We start from the raw sequence: 23,769 nt of genomic DNA, 5'->3' as shown, positions 1-23,769 counted from the left end.
GCCGAGACAAACTCTGGATTCAGCCTCATTCCAGCAGAGACATGTGAAAGTCAAGCCTCTCTGAACACACCGAGATGCGTCTGCAGACTATGAATACATTATTCATCAGAAAAATCTAACGCTTTTCAGGCCAGGAGGCTTCCTCTCTTATGAAAAGTGGTCAGAGGCAGTCCCTGTGGGACAAATGATGTTGTGCTGAAAGGCATTGCAACACATCCAGACATTAGATCCACAAGCTCAATTTTAGTTGTGAAAACACATGAAATACTGTGAATTAAAAAATCCAGCTGGTTCAAATGTTTCTAAAAGAAACGAAAAAGGCCAGATGGTTCCCATTTCCATTTGTATTTAAGTCAGAGGCAAGCCAACAGCCCAGTTTATGCGCTACAAAATTCATCTAAACAACAAATCAAAACAGAGTATACATCTGTAAACTGAAACACGCACACACTCACCCACACTGTGTGTGGAGAGACTCGATCCTTCTCTGCCTCGATTAATTCTTTTGGGTGAATTTGGCAAACGTCTCATTTTGATAGCAATTATGCTGGGCAGGCTGGGGTGATTTTTCTATTTTTCATTTCACTAACAAACCGCTGAGATGTGAGAAATGCAAATACTCTATCAGCTCGAGACTGTGCTGCCTTTGTAGATAATCCATATTTGTTGTATGTCTCCTGTAGCTAAAAATTGTGACACGGTCGCCAGTTTTGTTTTTGTTGTATGGGACATTCTGTTTTCTCAAGAAAGCTTGATTGACCTTTCGCCGAAATAAAATGAAAATTTAAAAAAAGAGCGTCTGATTCCAGGAAAAAAGGTTATGAAAATATGATAAGACTGAACTCTTCCACCCAGCAGTTTTAATGGTCATAAGTTAAGATTGCAACATCTGAAATACAATAAGACGCCAATAATCCACTGCTCACAGGACCCACAGAAGCACATCAGCAAAGCCTGTAAATTAATGCTTACAGAGACCACCCAACAACAACCCACACACACACACAGAATGACAAAACAGAGGCCAGGGCAAGGACATCATCTATCACACTGACATGCATAACACCCCAACTAAAACAGACATCAACCCCCACCCCCACCCCTCCCACCCCCCCTCTCTCTCTCTCTCACTCACACACACACCCACACACACACACACACACACACAATCCCAGCCATACAGTACATACACACATAGTAATGGTGTACTTAATATACTGGTAAGTCAATTTAAGTGGATACATGCACAACTGTGATCTCATAATGGTATTTAAACATCTACTGTAAGCTGTCATTTAAGATAAACAGATTGTAAAACTGAAATCAAATTCTTGAGCGTTTGCCAAGGTGTTCTCCAAATGGTTATATAAAGAAGATTATTACGCGGTCGCTCAGACACGACCCTGCGTCCCTCCCATAAATTCACGGTGCTTGTCAGGCAATCGCAGCAGGAGCGTGACAGACCGAGCGCTGCAAACCGGCATCTGTGGCAAAGTGATCATGACCACTTTAATAACAATCAAGAAGATTTGTACTTGTCACGGGCTGCTTAGCTAAAGCGTCACATTCGCAGCGCTCATAAAAGTGGAAATAAATCTTTCACCTTCCAGACTACCATAATCACAGCGATATATCATAACAGAAAAAAACCTCTATGATTAAAGTTGCCTTTTTTTTTCTTTCCTAATGATGGTTGAAGGTACATTACCTGGCAATAAGCTCATCTACAGTAAAACGGGACTATTAAAATCTATTACGTGGCTAAAAAGTGTTGTGGATCTTTTTCGAAAAACTAAAAAAGAAAACCGAATCTCACTGATCGCCACTGTCAAAGCTTAACTCAAAGTACAACTATATTTTATTAAATTATTAATGCAACATGGATATTCTTGATTGTTGTTTTGCTTTGTTTGGTCATAATTATAGCATTATCAAAGCAGAATTTTCTGACAATGTGACAATTTGTTTTCTTTGTTTCAGCCTTTTTTAACCACCAATGCTCACCTCAATTGCTCTTAGTCCCCGAGTCTCTTTAGCTCATAATAATAAAATAACTGTGGGCTAAGGCTCGGCTTCTACCCGGGCCTGGCTGCAGGGTATGAGCTCAGTAACCAAGGAAGGGTGCACTGGATCCTTAATTTATTATTCTGCATAGGGGTATCTGAATCGCTATGCGTCTGACCCCTCACACAGGAACCAATTTTCCATTATAGCAGAGGCGGCTCTACTGTGGTGGCATGGGGTGGCATGTGCCACCCTAAAATAATCTCTTGCCATCCTGTAGTGCCACCCTAGTTTTGCATATGAAAATGTTCTTTATTAAAGTAAGTTAGCATTAACCCTTTAAAACCGGTCAGATCGAACACGCTCCATTTTGCGTAACTATTTTTAAATCCTGGTAGCACTGCAACCACGTGAGCTAGCGCAATAATTTTTTTTGCATATGAAACCGGAGGAGTTGTACTTACATCTTATGCCATCAGCTTGTCCTAGGTCACAGTTTCCTTCCACATATAGTTTTGCAAAAACTGCATAAAAAGCACTTGCAGCAACAAAAACATAATATTCCAGAAACACGCTTTGCCGATCCGATCAGCTGTTCATAACACTTCCTACGTTGAAATAGACGTCAGTGCGAACTACGCCTGTCCACCATCACCTGGCCGAAACCGAAAGTGACATCATTTTCGCAGAAAATGTAGTTTTTTTTAACCTTAGGGGGCCTTATAAGCCTGTACTGGTGTTTTTAAAAGTCATGTTTGACTTGATGCTTTTCTGAATAGTTTCTGGGATGCTTAGAACTCAAATTGCACTGCTGAAAATAGTTTATTTTGATGCACATGCTGTTTTTTTTGCAAATTTGCATTATAATATTTATTTTTGTTTTTCCACCAGTAGATAAAAATTGGTGTATCTCAAAAATAAAACTATGAAGGCACTCAAAATAAATTTCCTGTTGTTAGAAACTATTTTATGCAACTTTTTTGTATTTACAGTTTTGAGGGACAAACCTCTTAAATTTCTCTAACTAGAAATATATGTAAAAAATCAAAAACAATTTTAAATTTTTTGTAGTTTATTGCTCTTTTTTGCAATTTATGTAGTTATCATAGACTTAATGCATACATATTATCAAAATTTGGGCTATAATGGTTATACTGATGTATAGCAACTTGAAATGCTCCAAAAATGGCACTACAGCATGTAAAAATATAAAGATAACTCTGGCGGACTTGGTTCAATGGTACACAGCAAATCCAGCATGTCCAAATTAACACTGTCGGATTTGATTTCAACACTATTAAAGTGTCTATATGGGTCCACACCAGAGAGTGTTAATTTAACTCTTTTTGGAGAGTTGGTACGTTAACTCTGATTTAGTGTTAAACACCAAATCTGTCTGGAGTTGATAATTTAACACTTGGTGTTAAGAGTTTATATATTAACTCTCAAAGAGTATTTTAGTTTAACTACGTAAGAGTTATCTTCTAATTCATTCTAAAAAGCGGGAATTTTACTGTTCTGAACTTCTAGAAATTTCTTTTGGAAATAAACATTTACTAAAAAGATGCAATGGTTTTTGAAAAACATTTATTCTGACTTGTGCACCACAATTTCAAAACATTTTCTGAAAGATGTAACAGTGTACATGTTCTCACTTTCATTAGAATTTTGTTTATCAAAAGGTCTGACATAAATAACAGCATTCTCAACACTTATTTCTTCAATACAATATGCATGTCCTTCATTCATCCCTTTATGGAACTTCAACGCACTTCTGCTCTCCCCCATATTCCATCTTCACAAGCATATCCTGTGCAGAGATTGAATAAAAATTAGTTGACACTAATTAATGGCACAAATAATCCAGTAAACAATTGCAGCACAGTAAAAAAAAAAAAAAAAAAGGAATCCTCTTTGAGCCATTACTTGTGTAAAGTATTTTCCCAAAAGACAAAGACACAGGCAACAGGTAATACTGAACTAAATGTAAAACCTCAACCTTTTTCATTTTTACCTAAACCGTGTGCACAAAACTCTGGAGGGATCTATGCTACCGTAGAATCCAGTCAGGACGTCAGCTACTGCTGTTTGCTCGCTTTTTTTTTTTTATGGGCGATCGTTTTCAGGCTTCAAGTAGCACCATTATACCAACATTTCACATTCTAGACATTGTTTTAGGTGTATTTGACCAAAAGTTTGACTGAAAATTCACATGCAAGCTTTTTTCAAGGCTGTGGTACAATACCTTTCAGCTAGCTAAAACAGAATATTATGCTATCAGCGAGCAACATGGCTAATGCCTTTCACACAGCTTTGTCTCAACTCCAAAGAGCCACAGAAGTAAAAGCTCATAATAATAATTGAAACAATCTTTGAAAAAATGACTTACCAAGCATGGCAAACAACTCAAATATGTAGAGCAAAATGTTCTGAAACGGCTTCACTTCAGCTTCGATTGGAGCCGTGCTGGGGGCGGAGTCTGTGAATTTACTCTATTGGTGTCATAGCCCCTCTAGGAGTTCAGAGTTAAGAGGTCAAGAGTTAATGTTTCCATTGTAACACCTCCAGATATGACAGAGAAACACTCATTTTTAACACTCGATTTTAACTACTATCATTTTACACCTCAGAGTTACATTAAAAAATTAACTCTACTTTTGCAAGAAGACTATTAACACCAAAACATTTAACACTTTTGAATTTGCTGTGTAGGCCTTAAAGGGTTAATAATCCAGATTTCCATGCTACCCTAAGAAAATTTCTCTAGATCCACCCCTGCATGAGAGACCCTACCAAGGACAAGTTGCCACCAACAACATAGCTCTTGGGAATGCACAAACCCCTCCACCATAAGAAGGTGGCAATTTGAGAAATGGGAAATATTCCCTGTTTAACCAAAGGCCAAGTCTTCAGGTGATGACCAGTGGGTTTCCAGATTACTCCCAGATTAATAAGGACTTTCTATTATATTATTATATAATATTATATAATATGCTGTATTATCATTATAGCAGAATCCTCAAAAAAATTACCATTGGGGTTTATAATTAAAATTCTTATCCTAAAAAGAAGGTGAAGTTGGTATGGCAACATACATGCGTGGCTATGTACATTAGGTGAATGGGTGATGCTTTGAAGTCCAGTTGTTAGTATAATACATCCTAGGAATTATTCTAAAGTTAGCAAGCTAGGCTAACTATTGTCCAATGCCATACAAAAGCTAGGCAGCCTAGCTTAACAGCTTGAGGAGTGGAATATGAATTTCACAATGACTCCTCCAAACTATAAATCCTCTCAAACATTAAATATACAATATTTGAGGAATTACTTAAGATAAAAAGACGTGTATCTTCATTTGTATGCATCGGTGAAAACAGATGTGAGAAGAATTCAAAAATCAGAGTCACCCTAAATAATGCATTTTACTAATTCTAAACTGAGTAAATGACTTCAGTCTTTTGATCATCATATTAAACTTCATTGTGTATACATCAGTGTGAACATGAGTCTGACTAACTGAATCTGTATGTAGCCTATGTGGCTAAATTCAAGTATTTTGATGTAAATCCAAGTTGTTTGAACCAAGCCAAATAAAAGGGATGTGAGGACAGAGTGGGAGGGGACGTGTTGAAATATGCTTACGCCGACTTAATTTTTCAGAAATTTACAATTGGCCAACCCAATTCAGCTACATTGCAGCTGTCAACAGAGATAAGCAGTTCTTTCATGTCTCCTCAAATGTACATTTCTTTTCCCGCCTTGAACATGCACAAATCCAATTATGTCCTAATTGACTGTTACAAGGCTCATTGATTATGACAGAGGCAGTGAGGCAGACTGAGCGGAAGAAAAATATCCCCAGTAATTAGCCTCATGTACCCGCGAGGTTTCACTAGCCATGATTTAACACAGAGGCAATATTACTCAGTTTACTCAATATGAATTGATTTTGCCAACAATAACATTTTCATATTTATGGCACACATACAGTATTGCGGAGTAACCCTGAGCCAACATGTATTTTTTCATATGTTGCTAGGACAACAGGAAGTAGGTGCAGTGATTTGGTGAAACTGATTTTGTACAATTCTAACAAGCGTCCATATTTGTTATGACCACCTTTATTTTTCAACACAGCCTGAACTCTCGGCAAGGCAAGCTTTCTTGCCATTTCTTTGAGTAGTCTTTAGGAATAGTCTGATGGTACTTTTTCTGCATCTGTAATTCCAAGTTTGACAAGATCTCAACACAACTGACTGAAATGTGGCCCCAAATCTTGACAAAGCCTCCACCATGTTTTACAGATGGCTGTTGACACTCATTGTTGTCTCTCCTGACACCCTCTGTACATACTGACAATGAAATGAACAGAAAATTTCAAATGTGGATTTTTTTTCATGCAGTAAGATTTTCAGTCCAGTTCTTGTGTAGTTTGGCATACTGGCTCCTTGGCAGCTATCTTTCAGGGACTAGTACATGGATCAACTGAAGGGCTCAGGTCTTTGCTGGGTTTTTTTTTAACCTTTTTTTTTTTTTTACAAACACAACTTTTATATCATATTTATTTGCTCTAGATAGTTTTTTAGGCTTGCCTCTTCACCAGTTGTCCTCCACTTGTCCAGTTTCCTCAAATGTTTTAAGAACACACTGGATAGCATGCTGAGATACGCCAACTAATAGCTATCTGGGAGGTCACATTGTTGGTGCAAAAATCATATTTTATGCCTGTCAAACTGTGTTTTTAATTTATTTACTGCATTTGTCATAGATTAGATTAACTAAAGAAATTAGAACATTGTGTTCTTGTGACATGCTGCAAGTAACAAAGTGGCCAAATGTTTATTATGTATAGACACAATACCAGTTCATCCCTTGAACCAATATGCCGTTTTATACTTGAACAGTCAGTGTTAAGTGTCTTAACAAACAAAGAAAAACAAATTACTCTGAAAATGATCAGGTACAAATACTGGACTAAAAATGAGTGAAAAAGCTGTTGATGTACAAAGAAAAGAGGCCTTAGAAAGCCTGGACAACTTTTACTTTGAAACTTAAATTGTGAAAAACTCCAGCTCCTTGGAAGCAAAATATGAAGAAATGTAGGGTGGCTCAAGACTTTTGCACATCACTGTAATAAAGAAGAGAAAACCCCCCCAGATATTTTTAAGGAAGATTAAGTTGTATTGAGTTACTTTCAACTGAGCTATTTCAAATTGAAACTAAACTGTTTTGGAAGGCCTCAAACAACCTCCAGCGCACAGCACTTACTTCAATGGAGTAAAACATACCAGCCGAATTCAGATTGACTTCTTATTATTTACTGTTTTTGAATGAGAACAGGATGACTGCTTACTCATTACTTCAGCTACAGGTTTTTTTCAGAAGAAACCTGAAGTCAGCAAGTTAATAATTATGATACCAAGCTCATCCTCATGATGTGATTACTGTGCTTCCTCAAGAGCTTGCTCAACGGTATTAGGAGGATGTATTCACTTGTATGGAAAGGCCAGAGGAAGGTCATCTGTGACGTGTATGTAGAAGAGCAACTCTGGGCTCTTAAAGTTGCACTTGAGATTTCTACTCCAGTATCACAAAACTAGACAAGGGAAGAATAGCATTTGTTTTACCCTAAGAGACTGCAGACATGAATTTTACTGCTCCCTGGTGTGAAAAAATAGCAAGTGAGGTATGTTGTGAGTGTTATCAAAATCCCGAGGTTAGTGTAGGCATAACTCCTCTTCTCCAGGAATAACAATGAACTCTCCTCCATGAAAAGGAGTTAATAATGACCTTCACAAAGCACCTAACTTAATAAACTCACTATACACCAGCTGCTCTTAGTAGATCACTCTGTCTCCAGGGAAAGAACTAAGTTGATAATTTTGCCCAGGAGTTCATCCCCATCTATGATGCTTTTACCTGGGTGAAAAACAAACAGAGCCTTAATTAGTAGAGAAAAAACATCAATAAAAAAAATTGAATCGTACACTGTCGGCTGACTCGTCTTGAATCTGAAGGACGTCTCTTCCCAGGTTGCACAGCTTGGGCAAAAACTAAATAAATCAGGTGAAATTCACAGTCATGGGATGACACAGTGGATGGGAATGGACCTCCCGTGCATTGTGACAGATGTTTCCCCAGTCTGACACATCTATGACAGGAACAATTCCCTCTTTGACCTGATATGTCAACAGTGCAAAAATCCCCAGCAGGATGTCAACAAAGGTCAGTAAGTAGGCTAAAAGCACCAATAAGGCTAAATAATGGCAGTTAACTAATAATGTATCACTTTAAATATCTCAATATATATCTATAGGCACGCCCATGTGACAAACGTTTTAGCACCAATTGCCTGTAACTGTAGTAATGGAAATATGCATCTATACCTACACACTAAAACTTGAACTTGGCCACATTAATCATTTCTTTATATTTCACAACAGTTTTTTTCTCTCTTTGCATGGAGCAGCACTTTTATGATGCTTTCATCACAACAAGATAGAGAGTACAAAGTCCCCACTTTACACTGCAAGAGCTGTTCAGAAAAAAACTAGTTGCACTTGAGAGTTATGTTTCTGTAATTAGTGAACTTCTCCAAGGGGTGTATGAAGCCTCAGTCCCTTCTCTAAAGACAGCACCAGGTCAGCAAAAGGTAAGGTACTAATTACAGGCTCCATAGTTTCGGTGAACTTTGTGAGCTAGTCCAGAGTGGTGTTTTACTGAAGCTGCCTATAGGTCAAGGTGATGCACAAAACCAACCTTGTTTAAATGTGCCTGATTTCGTGCTCTTGGCAATATTGGAAATGGGTAGATTTTAAGCAATTGATGATTTTCCATGCTTATCTGGTGCTGCAGCACACCCACATGTGGTTCTTTAAGTAGCTAGCTATTTAAAGATAATGAAATTAAGTTGCCACTGCAGATGGTGTAAAATACACTCACGTTATTGCTCTTCTAATCACCCTAGAAGGTGCAGGTTTAACTGCACAAAACACAAGCAAGGTTAGATTAGTCCATTGCACATGCGGGACAGTGGCACAGGTGGTTGAGTTACCTGCTGTCGCTCTCAAGCTGAAAGTGCCTTTGTTTGCAAGATCAAACTCCACTTCAAAGGCATGAAATTTCTCAGTGATGTTTGCAGGAAACCGAATCTAACCCGATCCCTGCAGCTGTCTTTCACATAAAACACGACAGTCATGTTCATCTGTGGGGATCTGATTTGCAACTACATTTTGGTTTGAACTGCGAAAAATGAAAAACATAAAAGGTGTGTGGAGTGTTTGATTATAAAGAGTTATGAAAATCACCTTCTCCACATGTAGCAGGTAATTTAAGATGCAATAAAGGTGGCGTCACCACAAAAATATATAAAATTTTGGTGCAGTGAGTGATTGTGCTAACATCTTTTCAATGTCTGCTTTCCCAGATCTAACTAGTTTGTGAGTGCCTGCCTTGTCTGTCTTTATGATGTCGGTGTTTACATTGTTAAGAAGGGATTAGTTAATCAGTATTTCAATTGTGTTTATTTTAAACACTCATGCTTAACATAGTTTCTTCCAAAAGGCTTTAGAGCTGACTTCCTAAACCTGATACAAGTGAACTGTCTGCCTCAATCAAACTGCCTCTCTGTGATGTAACTGTTCAAAGCATTCTTTGTTCACTGACCCCTTTATTTGTCGGGCTAGTTTTTCTTTGGGAGCACATTTGATTTGGTGGCTTACTAAGCTTGAGAAACCATGTTTTCTTAAGGGTGTTAGGGGGGAAAATTTTGTTGAGTTTTAAGGTTGTGTGCCTTTAATCTTGGAATAATGAGACATGGAAGCAATGTTGCAGAACTGACTTAGTCTCAGCCAGCTGCAGCTGAATGCTGGAAGAGATTTCTGCAGACATGCTGCACAGAATACATACAGTAGGATCTTTTGTGTATGTGGGGCAACATAGATATACAATTTCAAGTGTTTCTGTTTTTTTGTTTTTTTTTATTCAACTTGTTGCACAAAAGGAAATTAACAGGAGTTATAACGCTGACCTCTGACCTCTGTCACACATTCCTATGCTTTTGTCATACTTAAGGTAGCCATGTAGCCAACATCTAGTTAATAAGGTTAATTAGATGGGAGCAAGGATGAGCCTAACTTCAGAGAGATTAAGCTTCTGTTGATATTCTACATTCCTTATTGAAAGTAATGACAAATAAGAGAGACTGCTGTGATTATTGTTGATTATACTGCTTCTACTGAAGTACAGCAACACCACCTGAACCTGTGTTGTTGTGGTCACCTGTCATAGTATAGCCACATTTTGATATTTTGAGTAAACCTGCTTTGTACCTGGATTTAATGTTTACAGAAGAATTGTCTTGATTAGGGAGTCATGGCAACCTGCTTCCATGGGTTGAACTAGGTCATGTGAAACAGACAAAAACACAGGTATAAAACAATAAATATTATTATTTTAGGCCTTCAACCATAGACTATATTCATTCTTGATTTATTTGTTCTCATTTTTTAAAAGACCGATCAGCCACATGGTCCAAACTTGAAGGAAATGTGCAAAAGCAACCAATGCAATAACTTCTACTTATTTTTGTATCACTTGACCCATCCAAGAGTTTCAGTTTATAATGGAAAACCAAAAAGAAAAGAAGGAACTCATCACATATGAAAAGACTGAAACAGCAAATTGTCCGACATCCCTGCTCGACAAATAACTTACAGCTATTGGATAATAAATTATTAAAAATCAGTGATGGTTTCTGTTTGCCCAACAAATCAGGTATTCAGTTCTTTAGGAATAAGGGGAAGAAGGAGAAATGAAAGTCAGTCAGAAAGAAATTAATTTTTCTCGAACCTCTATCAAATAATTTAAAAAACAATATTAATAATGTGATAATTTAACTATGTGCAGTGGTAACTGAATTTAAAGATATGTGAAAGGCAATTAGTATTTATAATCTGAACTTTACTGTCCATTGTACATCCATACAAGAAACCCTTTTTTGTATATCATTCATCTGTCAAAGACACCATTGGTATGTTAAAAAAATAAAAAAGCTCAGATGAAATTTCTTTCCTCTGGGCACATTGACAGTAACTCATTCACCATCACATATACACATTTCCTCCTTTCTCATTATGTTTTGTGATCCTTATCAGGACGACTTGCAGCATTGTTTGGACTTAACTTTCAAATATTTTAAAATAACTTGATATCAGCATGGAGGCTAAAGATGCACATATCTGGTTAAGAAACTTGTCGTCACATAAATATGTACTAGGACATGCTATCTTAAATTATGTGCAGAAGACAAAGTACTGAGGTAAATCAACCCCAACTTGATCCTTATCATGCTGAAGGTGCAGAGTTATGCGAGGTGATGTGAGGATACACCTTAGTGACTGTATTGAAACCCTTCCATTCTGCTTTTCTTGTTCCATGTTGCAATGGTGGGTTTCCTGGATTTAGTTTGGGTAACCTTTAGCAAATGCACCTGAACCATGACTGAAAGGAACAACACCTGAATTTCCATGTTATCAACGTGGAACTCTGATTGCTCCGATAGAAAAGCCTCATAGCTCCCAGCTACCCACATAGTCCCAGCTGGAGTTTTATAACTCTGCACACCTGACCACTGCAGCCACCGGCCACAGGTCCAATAACACAACTCCAAAAGTAGATGTAATCCCTGTAAGCCACAGGTGGCCTTACAGATTGGCTACCCAGATCTCCACATTTTTCCCTTCTTTCACACCCTGCCCCCCTCTCGCTCTCTTCCCCAGGCTCTTGGTGCGGTGGTAACCCTGAGCTGAAATAGGGCCTTTGGAAGGTAGAGACAACGCGCTGCAGCCAGGACCTGTCACATTACTCTCAGCTACACAGTGGGACCAGGTCACCTGAATGCAGTGAAGGAGGGTAGCTGAGTCTGAGTGCAAGTAGACCAAACACAGGGAAACAAGGACACTTGCAGCAGCAACTGAGTCCAGCGTGGGATTTGGAAGACACTTTTGCCTTGGAGACAAGGTGATCACAGCTGTGTGCCACTTTGTGGTTAAAAGAACTCCAGATCTTTTGTAAGACGTGGGACTCTTTTGATAAAGAGAAGTCGCAATGGACTATGACTACCCAGAATTGGATCCACTGCCATCCAAAATTGAACCAGAGTAAGTAAAGTCTTAACATTTAAATTGAATTCTTTCAAGTTAATGCTATTTTACTTTAATGCTTTTAAATCTTTGCTTAAAATTAGTCTGCACTTTGTTTGATGTTTATTAGTAGTTCTTAAAACTTTCTCTGAGGGTGAACAATGTCTCTGTGAGATTCTCCTCTCATTGAGATATTAGGTGACACTTGGCACACTTCTGCAGTGCCAGCGCCAGCGTCAGTGTGTGGTCTTCTTTCAGTTCTTATTATTTATCATGTCGAGGCTGTATCCTTTTCATCTTTTGAGGTTGTAGGTTGTCCTGGAAATGCCTGTGGAACTTATTGGAAAAACGTTAGACTTTTTAAACATTTGTCTGTCCGTATATTTCACACCCAAAATGTTACCAAGTTGCACTTTATATGATACCGCTTAAATATCCATGACGTATCCCACAGTGAAGCTTTTTCCTCTTAGCTCCTTTTGTCCAAATTGCTTTTCTATGTTGTTAAAATCCATTATGTTTTCATTGGTATGGGGTAGTTAATAAAAGAAATGATGCCTCCAGATGAACAACACAAATGAAGTATGGTGGAAGAAGCTGCCATGTTTAGCTAAAAAGCCATTTTGCTGTTATAAAAAAATAATACTGTATTGAGTTGTAGCTAGTCTTGGGCCTCTAATATAGCTCCCTATCAGTTTATGAAGCATAAACGGCTGCACCACTGAGAGCTGGCTATAATAAATTTTTTTCACATTGTTGTAAAATAGCAAGTTAGGAATTCACAGATTGTTTAGAAAGGTAGGAAATATTGAAACATCTATTCTGGAAGCTGCCATCTTTATGCTCACAGATGATAAAGTAAGTGGTTGATGTGTGAGGCCTTCTCTGAATTGTAATTACAACCCCATGACCAGGCATTCCTGCTCTTCTAGAGCACAGGAACATGAACATAGGCATTTGTTGTTTCCCTGTCACGCCGATACCAATCCGTTTAACATGCAAATCTGTGCTGCGGGATTTCAGCTGCAGAGTTTCCAACCACAAATGGCGCTGATGGGGAAAGTGTGAAAAGGTTAATGAGCTATACTGAAGGTCAGCGCAGTGACTCAAAAGCCTTCAGTTATATTTTACTCACGTGAATGTTTTGCTCCATTTGTTTTAGAGTAATCCCTCCCTGTGACCCTACTGCTGACGACAGGCTCTATCATATATGCATCACTGTGATATCTGTAAGTCCGCAGTCTTCTTGGATTAATATGACACCACATTAAACTGTCCTGTATATTACATCCTGTTGTCAGGCGTGTACTGATGTGCCACACTGAGACATCAAGGTTTGCGTTTCTGTCGTTTCTAATTGCATTCAAGTTTTAAAAATGTACAAAAATGTTGGTTTGAAGGAAGTTTTGCGAGCCCTTTGGCAATGATCCCAGGAACAAATAATCCTGTTATGTGATCATATTAGATCATATTAGATCCATATTAGAAAATTGTTTTTGCCTAATGTTTTGCTGCTTATTAAACGCTGCACTTACAGGAATAATAAAAAGAAAGCTATTTGTAGCCCACATTCTGACTAAACTGAGATATAATTTTTCAAATTTAGAAGTTGTTAAGCACTACATTACAAAACATTTGTATAATCACTGAACACAGATTTGCCATTTTAGGTTTAATGATAAGTACATTTGTGTTTTCATGATGAAGCTCCTTCATTAACTGATTATGGATGGTCTTTGTAGTCGGTCCAGACTTATAGTCTAGCTTTTTCCCCCCATTTCTGCTTTCTAAATGTGTCTCAGGTCATGACAGGTCATTGAACTTCATTCAAGCAACATTCTTGGGGAGCATTAGTCAGACGCTGGTGTTTGGCCTTTTGTATCACAGACACCCCATCATTTTTCCCTTTTTTTTTTTTGCCTGATGCAGAGTGAAGCATGAGCTGCATAGTGGGCTGTAGTGAGCTATGGTGGGCTAACTGAGGTCTATTCTCCTTTTAGCTTGTTGTCATGCTGATTCTGGCAGTGTTGGCAAGGCGCATGAAGGTCGGCGACAGACAGAAAGGACTCCCAGGTTTACTCAGGTGAGCCTCACTTTACTTTATCTTACAGTTTCACAGGTGAAATTGAAAATCCAGTTTTTACAGACGCGTCCTGTACCCTACTATTACTCTCACCCAGCTTTTCAGTCTACCTGTCTACTGGCTTCCATCTATTTAACAGTGACATGAAGCTTTATGTGCAGAAGCTATAGCAGAATCTATTGTAGGGATAATTTGGCATTTGGGGCGAGTTTTAAATGTAGCAGGTGCTAATTGTGTTTATTAGCTTTGGGTAAGACCTTAAATCAATTGGAAACATGGTTTAGTTTGTTTGTCACTTTATTTATTAATTAAATCTCAAGTCAAGATGACATTCAATTATCCCCCATTTCTGCTGTTCATTGGTCAGTGACTAAAACTATGGCAAAAACCTGAACTGGATTCAGGTGAGAACATTCAAGTGATCCGTTTGAAACTTTAGATTAAAACTTTAAAAATCAAAGCCTTATTTTCATGCTACATGAATTAGAAAATTCTCTTTCTCTATCTTCTCTAACTGAGCTGGCATTTTTTTAAAGTTTTCTAGTGAAAACTTAAAAATGTTCCTTTTAAGTTTCATCATTTCTCACTTGATCAGTAACTGTTTTATCCAAATGTGAGGAGGATGTCAAGTGAGCTCTAAATACCTGCTGCTTTATTCACAGTCCGGTGAACTTCCTGGACCATACGCAGCACAAGGGCTTGGCAGTGGCTGTGTTTGGAGTGCTCTTGTGCAAACTGTGGGGCCTGCTCATATCGCCAAACCCTCTCCCCTTCACAACAGACACCGCTAACAAACGTGAGGTCGTCTTGATCATTCCAGCAAACAATTTTAACATTTGCTTGTCCCATAACTTTGTGAGTTATCTTAGCAGTTAAAACCAATAGGCTGACGTGTCCCCATACACAAAAATAGTGTTAAATGTCTGCCTTATATAACTGGATTATTTTGCTCCTATGTTATTTTAAACTCTGGAGTTTGATTGTAAGCTTGGCAAGAAGCTTTGTGTCTGAAATTACATAACAAAGGACAGCAGGCAGCTGGTCCCCTGCAACGTTACACAATCCCTAAACAGTAGAGGGTTCAGCAGAGTAAGAAATGCAGCCTAAATCAACCATAGTTTCAGCAAGAGTTTTGGTCTGTGGTATGGTACAATAAGAGTTGTAGCTCCTTCAAACTTGGTCTTCTCACATTTCTGTTGTATTTGCAGAGAACTGGGTGATTCTGGGAGTCTTCTTTTACCCCGCACTATACTACCCTCTCCTGGCATGTGGCACTTTACATAATAAAGTTGGCTATGTCCTCGGTAGCCTCTTGTCTTGGACACACTTTGGTGTTCTGGTCTGGCAGATAATTGACTGCCCAAAAACACCAGTGGTAAGCACAGATCACTTTCATTGTCATAATTAGCTCCAGTTCATTTATAAGTGGTTTATTTTGTTACAATAAATCTGCTCCAGGATTGAATCACTTTCTTTGTTGTCTGTCATCTGTCTCAATATAAAGGGTCATTTCAAAAATAAAGCTGGTTTGTTCTTGTCTGGAAACACACTGACTACCAAACAAAGCTGGTCTGTAGTATCTACAAAAGATGGGATTTCAATAGATGAATATTGGGGATTTGAGATAGATCCATGGATACAAGGTTGGGATTTTTAAAAGCTTACCCAATCCCAAATCTTGTGCCACGTCCAAGTTGTTAAGGTTTTCAGACCTATGAATGCCTGTGACTCAAAACAATTAGTTCCACTGTCTGCTGGTCTTAATCAAGAGGCTTTGTCACACTTAATCACTTTAGTGTGTCTCAGTAATATGTCACATCCAGAGAACACTGTGTGTGATGGCCTTCTTTAAAAAATATATTAGTGAGGTTTTGAGCTAAATCACATAAAAACAATAGAGTAAATTACACAGAATTACATATTCAGTAAGAAAATCTATCCACGTTTAGTTCATAGCCAGCTACTTTTCAAAATACATTTCAGTTGTCAAGTTAGATACGAGATGTGTGGTCAGTGGAGGTTTCAGATGTTTGTGTGGCAGGTGAGAATTGATTTGGCCAGCGTACAGACTTTCACCACAACAAACATAAAAAGCTATTTTTGCAAAATGTATTCCCAGCGCTTAATCCCCAAACTCCCAAATCAAGTCTCTAAGTGATTTAAAATCTTTTTCTTTTTACCTCTTTGCAGATACACAAACACTACTCTCTTTTCTCCAGCCTGCCCCAGATTGCTTGCTTGGCATTCCTTAGCTTTCAGTATCCCCTTCTTCTGTTCAAGGGCTTAAAGGGCACTGAAAAGAACAATGCTACAGAGGTGAGTATTGATCTGAGAGCAGTTTTTCTGACTTCATTGAGTCATTTTTGTTGAACAGCTCTTATGTCACTAATTGTTTGGGCTTCTTGCATAACATACTCGAAACAATTGTATGTATTAATAGTCTACATTTGTGTGAACCTGACCTTTAACAAAAAACTCTTACTGAGACTCGCATTTCCTTTGAATCTGTGGACATGAGAAACCTGTATAAGCTGCCTTGTAATCTACAGGCTGATTATGCTCATAAAGTCTAGGCTGAGGGGAAATGTGAAGTCCGACACGGCACATCTGTGACCTAATCATTTTAAGTAGATTTGACGTAATTGGTTTGCGTTATGTTCTTGATCGGTTTATGAAAAGGTTACCTTGTTTTTGCAATGAGGAGACACAATGCTGTGTTTATTTGATGCTAATCTTGGCATGGTGTGACAAAACTGGATGTCGGGATCGGCTGGTGTATGAGTCACACCCCCAATGTCCAGCACCATGAACCTTATTGCAAGGAGGCTTTTTTTTTTTCATACTTTAGCAAATACATTTACATGTAGATAGAACTTAAAGACACAGATGTCCAAAGGTGTTTAGGTACATTAAAGCCTGACTCAATAATTTATGTCTCCTCAAATTTGGTTACTTATATGATTGCTCTTCTTTTAGGATCTGAGCAGCAGCTACTATAGAGACTATGTCAAGAAAATGCTCAATAAGAAAAAGTCGACCAAAATCAGGTGAGAATTGTTGCCTCTTATCAAAAACATTGATTTGCTGTGCTGTTACATAGCCATCTCTGTGTTCCTACAGTTCGAATGTAGTGAAGTAAACAGTTTGATTCAGCATAGCAGAGAGAGGCTCAGCAAAATAACAGCAGTGGTTTTCAAGAACTGACCATTTTAGGGATTTTAGAACAAACATGTTTTTTTTGCACCGTTGTGTCCAAGTTTTAACCATCGAGCTATTGATCTGAAGTGAAGCTGAAGAATTTAGGTAGAGGTGTGATGAAGGCCTTCATTATTCCGTCCACTTTGTACAGTGTACCAGTGCCACTGGCATCAGTGGTACTGCAACAAAGAGCCCAAAGTTGTAACCTAAGTATAAACAGATTTGAAAAAGAATGTGTTTAAAGTTGCTTCATTCATTTATATATATTTTGCCTTACCCCATGAGTTCCCTGAGGTTTAAAATGCTGTTTACATTTTTAATGTAACTTTCATTTTTTTTTCACCTTTCGCTTCAGCACGTCGAGCACAGACAAGCCCAAACTCCCCCAAAGAATAGCCGATGCTGTGAAATCTTACATTTATACACCAGAGGATGGTAAATATATTTGTCTGGGACCTGCTTAATACCATGTCATGCACATATTAGGTGTTAAAACTGGTCAAACTCTTCTTGGAATAATTATTGAATTGGTCATTTATACAGAAGGTGGTCACGTGAAGCAACTGCATGAATACACAATGTGTGCAGTACAAATATGCTTAGATTTGGAAAAGCAATATGTAATCCTGTTAACTTAATATTTCTACACCTTTACTGTTTTCATGCAGCTTTCCGTTTTCCGCTGAAGCTGGCTATATCTGGTGTTGTGTCTTTCATAACCCTGTATCAGGTAACTACCACAGCTACTATTAAACGCAATAATCCCTGTATATTTCATAAATGTTAACAAAACACACAAGGAGAGACATAATTGCATGGCTTGGTGTAGAAAGAGAGAGCAGAATCTCTCAAACGGTCTTATCCTAACTCAAGAACTTCAGCCAAGCTCCGAATATTATCATGATGTGTTTCATTTTATTTCCACATCCATAAAAGTTATTGCATTAGCATTCAAGAGTAGCTTCACTGGCTATTAATGAATGTCCTTTTTCCCTCTTAGATGGGTCTTCTGCTGATCTCAGCAGTCGTGCCGTCTCTCCAGACTGCTCGTTTGGGAGTCAATGAAGACGTTGCAAACCTTTTAGCTGGTTTCAGAATCATGCTGTCTCCAGACAAACATGAAGTGGTTCGGATAGTGGTTTATTACATGTGGTGTGTAGAGGGTAAGTGACACAAGACAACAAGAGAAGCCATTTAGAAATATGAGAGATGCACACGTACATAACGCTATGCCCTTTATTTTTGATGCATTTATTTTGTACAATTTTACTGTTCAAGCTTGACATCGTTCCACATTAAAAAACCTGAATGTCATGTGCCAATGTTTCTGCAGTGTGTTATATTTCAGCAATGACCCTGTCTGGATTGGTCAACCTGGCTATGCTCATGCGATCTATGGTTCTGCATCGGTAGGTTGTCTGTGATTGCACTTTTTCCCTTTTTTGTTGTTGTTTTGCATTGAATTTCCTTTGCATTCTGGCTACTTCATTATAATGCCATGGTTATTATAACATAATAGAGTACTAATCATGCAGACAGGGAAGCATTTAGTCTGTGTTAACTGCTGCTGCAATTGAAAATGGCTATTAAGAAGAAAAATGAAATACTGTGCCATTACCAGAAATGGCATCGCATTAAAATAAATGGATTTCCGAGTCAAGTATTGAATTGAGTATTCAGTCTATCTCTTGCTAAATTGCTTCTTCAATTTACTATGTGATTTGTACAGTTGGGGCTGAACTAGTTTATGTATTCCATAGTGTCACATTGTTTTAATTGTGTTTTACCTTCCGTAGGTCAAATCTGAAAGGGCTGTACAGAGGAGATAGCTATAATGTTTACAACTGCCAGAGAAATATCAGAGCTTCCCGGCCTGCACTCGTCTGCTGGATGGGATACACCAGCTTCACAGCAGCTCACATCTGCATTGGTACAGTTACTCTGAAAGATTGTTATTATTTAGATTTTCTATATATTGTTTCTACTTTAAATAAAACAAGTTAGAGACAAAACTTTGATGAATTTTCTGTATGTAAATCCATATTCAGGGAAGAGTTCAGTATGCCCGCTCATAGTTTTCTGTTGACTGTTCTAATTAGGGGTCAGCACAGTAGATCACTGATCATCTGTTCTTCATCTGTTCATCACAGAAATGCCCTGGATGTCCTCTCTCACCACATACATTAACTGCTCCTTTGGCCTTTCCTTTTTCCTCTTCCTTTGCTGCTCATTTTCACAATCCTTCCCTCAGTATACTCAGTATCTCTCCACCACACACTTCCACATCAACTCCCCAAACCTCTTTCACTTTTCTGTGAACTCTCCAACCTTAACTGTCCCTATGATTTATGCTTTCCAAGTCCTGTTCATCCTTTTTCACTCCAAACACAAACCTCAGCAATTTTTAACAACATCTTTACATCCTGTTTTTGACATAACTGTGCTCGCTACCAATTCTTGTATATCCAGTTTCCAAATTCTGTTAGATATTTGTATTATTTCTGTTCATGCTCCTTAAATATTGCCTAAAAGCAATTCTTTCAATCGGCCAGCTCGGGCAGAGACATATCAGAGTATTCGAGCTTTCTACAGTGGGGTGACCACTGTAGATCTGTTGGATGCTGGATAGTGTCTAAGTGCTAAGACTGTAACGCTCTGATCTCTCCCCCGCAGGCATGATCATCCAGACCATAGTGTTCTTCCTCTGCCTTCTGATTGCAGTCTTCCTTGTTATCATACCTGTCCTCCACAGACAGAATCTGATTCTCTTTCAGGTCCTGTGGAGCATGTGGTGAGTGATATAATTCTTGGTGTCTCTCAGCTTTCAGTTTTAGCTTATTTTAAGGTTGTGACCTTGTAAAAAATAAATAAATAAAAAAAGATACAAACACAAGTTGTCGTAAATCCAGACCTGAGAGTATCTGTGCAGTGGTGCTGCTAGGTTTGAAATTTGACACCTGGAGCGTTTTTCAATCAACAACATTCTCTGTGTATGTTGTACAATTTCCTGCCAGCTACCAATGTTTTTTGCGCTTTAATCACTGCTCCTTCTATGTGGGTTTCACCTTTTCAGGCCTTTCTGGCTCATGCTTCTCCTGGTTGTGTTGATTCAACACGTCACCACCAGGTTTTGCTTCATCAAAAAGACAGGAGGCACACGAGATCTGGACAACAGGTGATTTACTGCATTTTCTACCTTACATTTTCCTGTACTTACATAATTTTACTGCCTGATTTTGATTTGATGCATTCTAATTTATCTCACAGGGGTAATCTGTTCCTGCTGACATACCTGATGTTTCCTGTTAACGTTTTGATCGGGGCAATACTGGGAATCTGGCGCATGATCATCACAGCCCTGTTCAACATTGTCCACATGGGACGTATGGATATCAGTCTTCTTAACCGCAATGTGGAGGCTTTTGACCCAGGTGAGCGAGATAACTGACGTGTATGCAGGTTAGAATCAGTATAGTGTCCATTTCTGTAATAGTGAACATGCTGTAATTATTAGAAGGATTGTAGCTTGGCTAAAAAACACTTTCTTCATCAATTATTGGCACTTTTTTAGCATCCATCTATTGCTTAGAGAGGGCTAATAAATATTTAATAGTTCCCATTTTTTTCTCTTTGGACTCAGAAACAGGACGTTAACATATTAATAGGTAATAGCAACACGCTTTTATGTTTGTGGAAGCATTGTGGAAGCAATTTTCTATGAGAAAAAGCACTTCTTCTGATCCCACTTAGAGGTTAGAAATTTGCATCCTGCCCACTTTATCCTCCTGCCAGCTCACTGCAGCTCATATGATATCTGTATTCTGTGCAGGGCAGGGACTCTAATTGCATGGAAATGTCTGCAGATTTGCTGTCAGAAAAAGCAGGTGGTTAAAAAAAGAGAGAGAAAAAGTGTGATTGTATGGTCATTATGTGTGATTGCCTCAAAGCCAACATGGGGCGCAGTCCTGTGTGTTTATTGCTTTTGCCCAGTCAGAATGATTCACCCCTCCCTACGTCTGCCTGCAGCCTACCGCTGCTATGCTCATTATCTGAAGATCGAGGTGAGCCAGTCTCACCCTGTGATGAAGGCCTTCTGTGGGATGCTGCTGCAGTCTGTGGGCCAGGACACCAAAGCTGGACAGAGGTCACGAGATGCTGAAGAAGGTCTGTAGCACAAAACTCAATCCACACCACAGATTGTTCTCCATGTGTGGACAAAAAAAGCACATTGTGGTGTTTTTTGGGGTTTTTTAATGGCACAGAAGAGTGACCATTGCACACAGGTAGTCTTTGTTAATAGGATCAGCTCATTGTTTCAGTTGTTTCATGACATTAAGACATTTTCTCCAGATTATTCTTAAAGCTCAAAATAATCTTAATACCTGCATTAAAAGTGCTGTAGCATCTTTAATTTCTCTGGGGTGTTTAGAATTTAATAGCAGGTCACTGTAACACATAATCAGATCATCTCACTTTGCTGCACGTACAGTGAAAATGAAGGCAGCTCTGATTTAATAATATGCTAAGAGCAAATTGAGTCTCAGAGCAGAATAGCTTGGAGTCCGGCTGCCTGTCCTAATCATATCAGTCATAAACGAATAAACTGTCGTTATGACTCTGCATCCTGTAATATAGGTGCTATATTGTATCTTTTATATTAACAACTTGTGTTAATCCAAAGTGTAAACGGGTGCTTTAGGGTGGATCGCAGATCTGCAGCAACGCCACTGACACACAAAGGAAGAGACTGATGGTCGCTCACATATCATGACAGCAGGACATGCATTACACTGACAAATTAACAAGAAAATCCGCCAGGATTCAGCGGTTGTTGTGGAATTTAGACACAGCTGAGTCCAATTAGAAACGTGCCATGGAGATGTTGCTTGTTTGCATCTAGAAAACAATGTATTATCGGGAATAATCTATTGTATTACAGTGATTACTTCTCCAGTAGCTGATTACACAGATGAGCTACGCTAATTGCCTGTTACATATTCATTCAGCCCAAGGGGCTTTGGCTTTCAGCGTGTTAATGGAAAGCCCAGTATGCTCCCACCATGCTTAGAGGATTAAAATATGATTGCTTTCTATTATTACTCTATCTGCTGTATATAGGGTGTCTTTTGGGAGGCCCACAAATCACCCTTTTCCAATTTCAGTTTAAAATAGAAAAAGGGTTATCCTTAGATGTCATTACATAGGACTTATAGATGTCATACCTTTTGGTGCAATCATGATGTCTGAACGTCCTCAGGGATCCAGCTCGTCCAGCAGGATAAGAAGCAGAATAAAGTGTCCACTGCCAAGAGAGCCCGCAGGCACTGGCAGCTCCTCTACACCCTGGTCAACAACCCCTCCCTTGTGGGCACCAGGAAGCACTTCCAGCGTCAGACCACAGGCAGCTTTCTGAATGGAAGCCTGAACCGCAGCACCAGAGAGGAGAGCAAAAAGGAGGCTACGACCAAGGAGGCAGAAGCCGCTGCCAGCAACTAATCAAAAATGCGATACTGATTATGTACTGGCTGCAGAGTCTCGTCCGGTTTGGGTCTGCATTTGTACTATTTGTCTGCATTTGGTGAAATACATGCATTATAGCTCAGTGCCTAGTGTAAAGATATTCACCAAGTCTTTCCTAAACGTCTGGAGATTCGGAGTCCCTCCTGTGCTTTTCATGTTCTCCTGTCTGTGAGGACCTCAGTCTCCAGTCTGATGGGAATGCTTGTGTGGCACTGATCACCTAGTAAACACACTTAAAAAAATAATTTTCTAAACATGTATGTGCTTATTTTGGGATAGAACTCATTTGCACTAATAGCCTTTAATCATGTATTATTTTCAGCATTCAATGCAGATAATGTAAGATGATGGTCATCCAACTAAAAACATGGATGCACAAGCCAATGAATCATCTCTTTGAATGGGAGTTCATATATAGAGTGACAGAGAAGGGCAGAAAGACAGAACATCTGACTATTTATGAATATAAATAATGAACCATTGTCATACTGTGGTCAATAAATTCTCTTTCCCCCCCATCTTTAGGCTACACGCATTGTGTGACTGATATTAACCTGTGGAATAAACTGTATATTTATTCTGTTTTAATTTGTAGACTTTTAAGTCAAAAACATCTTACTGTTTCCAGTATTTCCAGTTCTTGTCAAATAAACATCTTCTTGTTTCAAATGTTTCGTGATATTTCACCATTTGTCTGCGCATTTAAACTTTTAAATGAAAATATACACATCCGATTGTTTTTTCCCTGATAACTGTGAAAATAAAACGAAAAATACAGTTTTCTCCTGTTTTTTGGGGGGGGTTTTTTAATCACTGATGGGA

General features: G+C 38.6%; 1 protein-coding gene across 1 annotated transcript; it reads left to right on the top strand.

Annotated features, from left to right (window-relative positions):
• Window positions 1-8,563: 8,563 nt before the first annotated feature.
• stra6 (signaling receptor and transporter of retinol STRA6) lies at window positions 8,564-23,729 on the top strand. Its single transcript, XM_085461893.1, has 18 exons — window positions 8,564-8,656; window positions 11,784-12,164; window positions 13,309-13,375; window positions 14,147-14,229; window positions 14,892-15,025; window positions 15,438-15,604; window positions 16,420-16,545; window positions 17,206-17,276; window positions 17,783-17,862; window positions 18,096-18,157; window positions 18,428-18,590; window positions 18,761-18,836; window positions 19,224-19,357; window positions 20,101-20,218; window positions 20,501-20,602; window positions 20,695-20,858; window positions 21,454-21,591; window positions 22,685-23,729. The coding sequence occupies exons 2-18, from the start codon at window positions 12,112-12,114 to the stop codon at window positions 22,921-22,923; spliced, it is 1,977 nt and encodes a 658-aa protein (XP_085318019.1). The 5' UTR covers window positions 8,564-8,656; window positions 11,784-12,111; the 3' UTR covers window positions 22,924-23,729.
• The last annotated feature ends 40 nt before the right edge of the window (window positions 23,730-23,769 follow it).

The sequence above is a fragment of the Copadichromis virginalis genome, linkage group LG7 (assembly GCF_057382275.1).
Source record: "Copadichromis virginalis isolate Kocher_CV1m ecotype Utaka linkage group LG7, C_Virginalis_male_GT1.1, whole genome shotgun sequence".
Lineage (NCBI taxonomy): Eukaryota > Metazoa > Chordata > Actinopteri > Cichliformes > Cichlidae > Copadichromis > Copadichromis virginalis.
The sequence above is the reverse complement of the archived record's forward strand: the minus strand, read 5'-3'. Positions and strand labels throughout refer to the sequence as shown.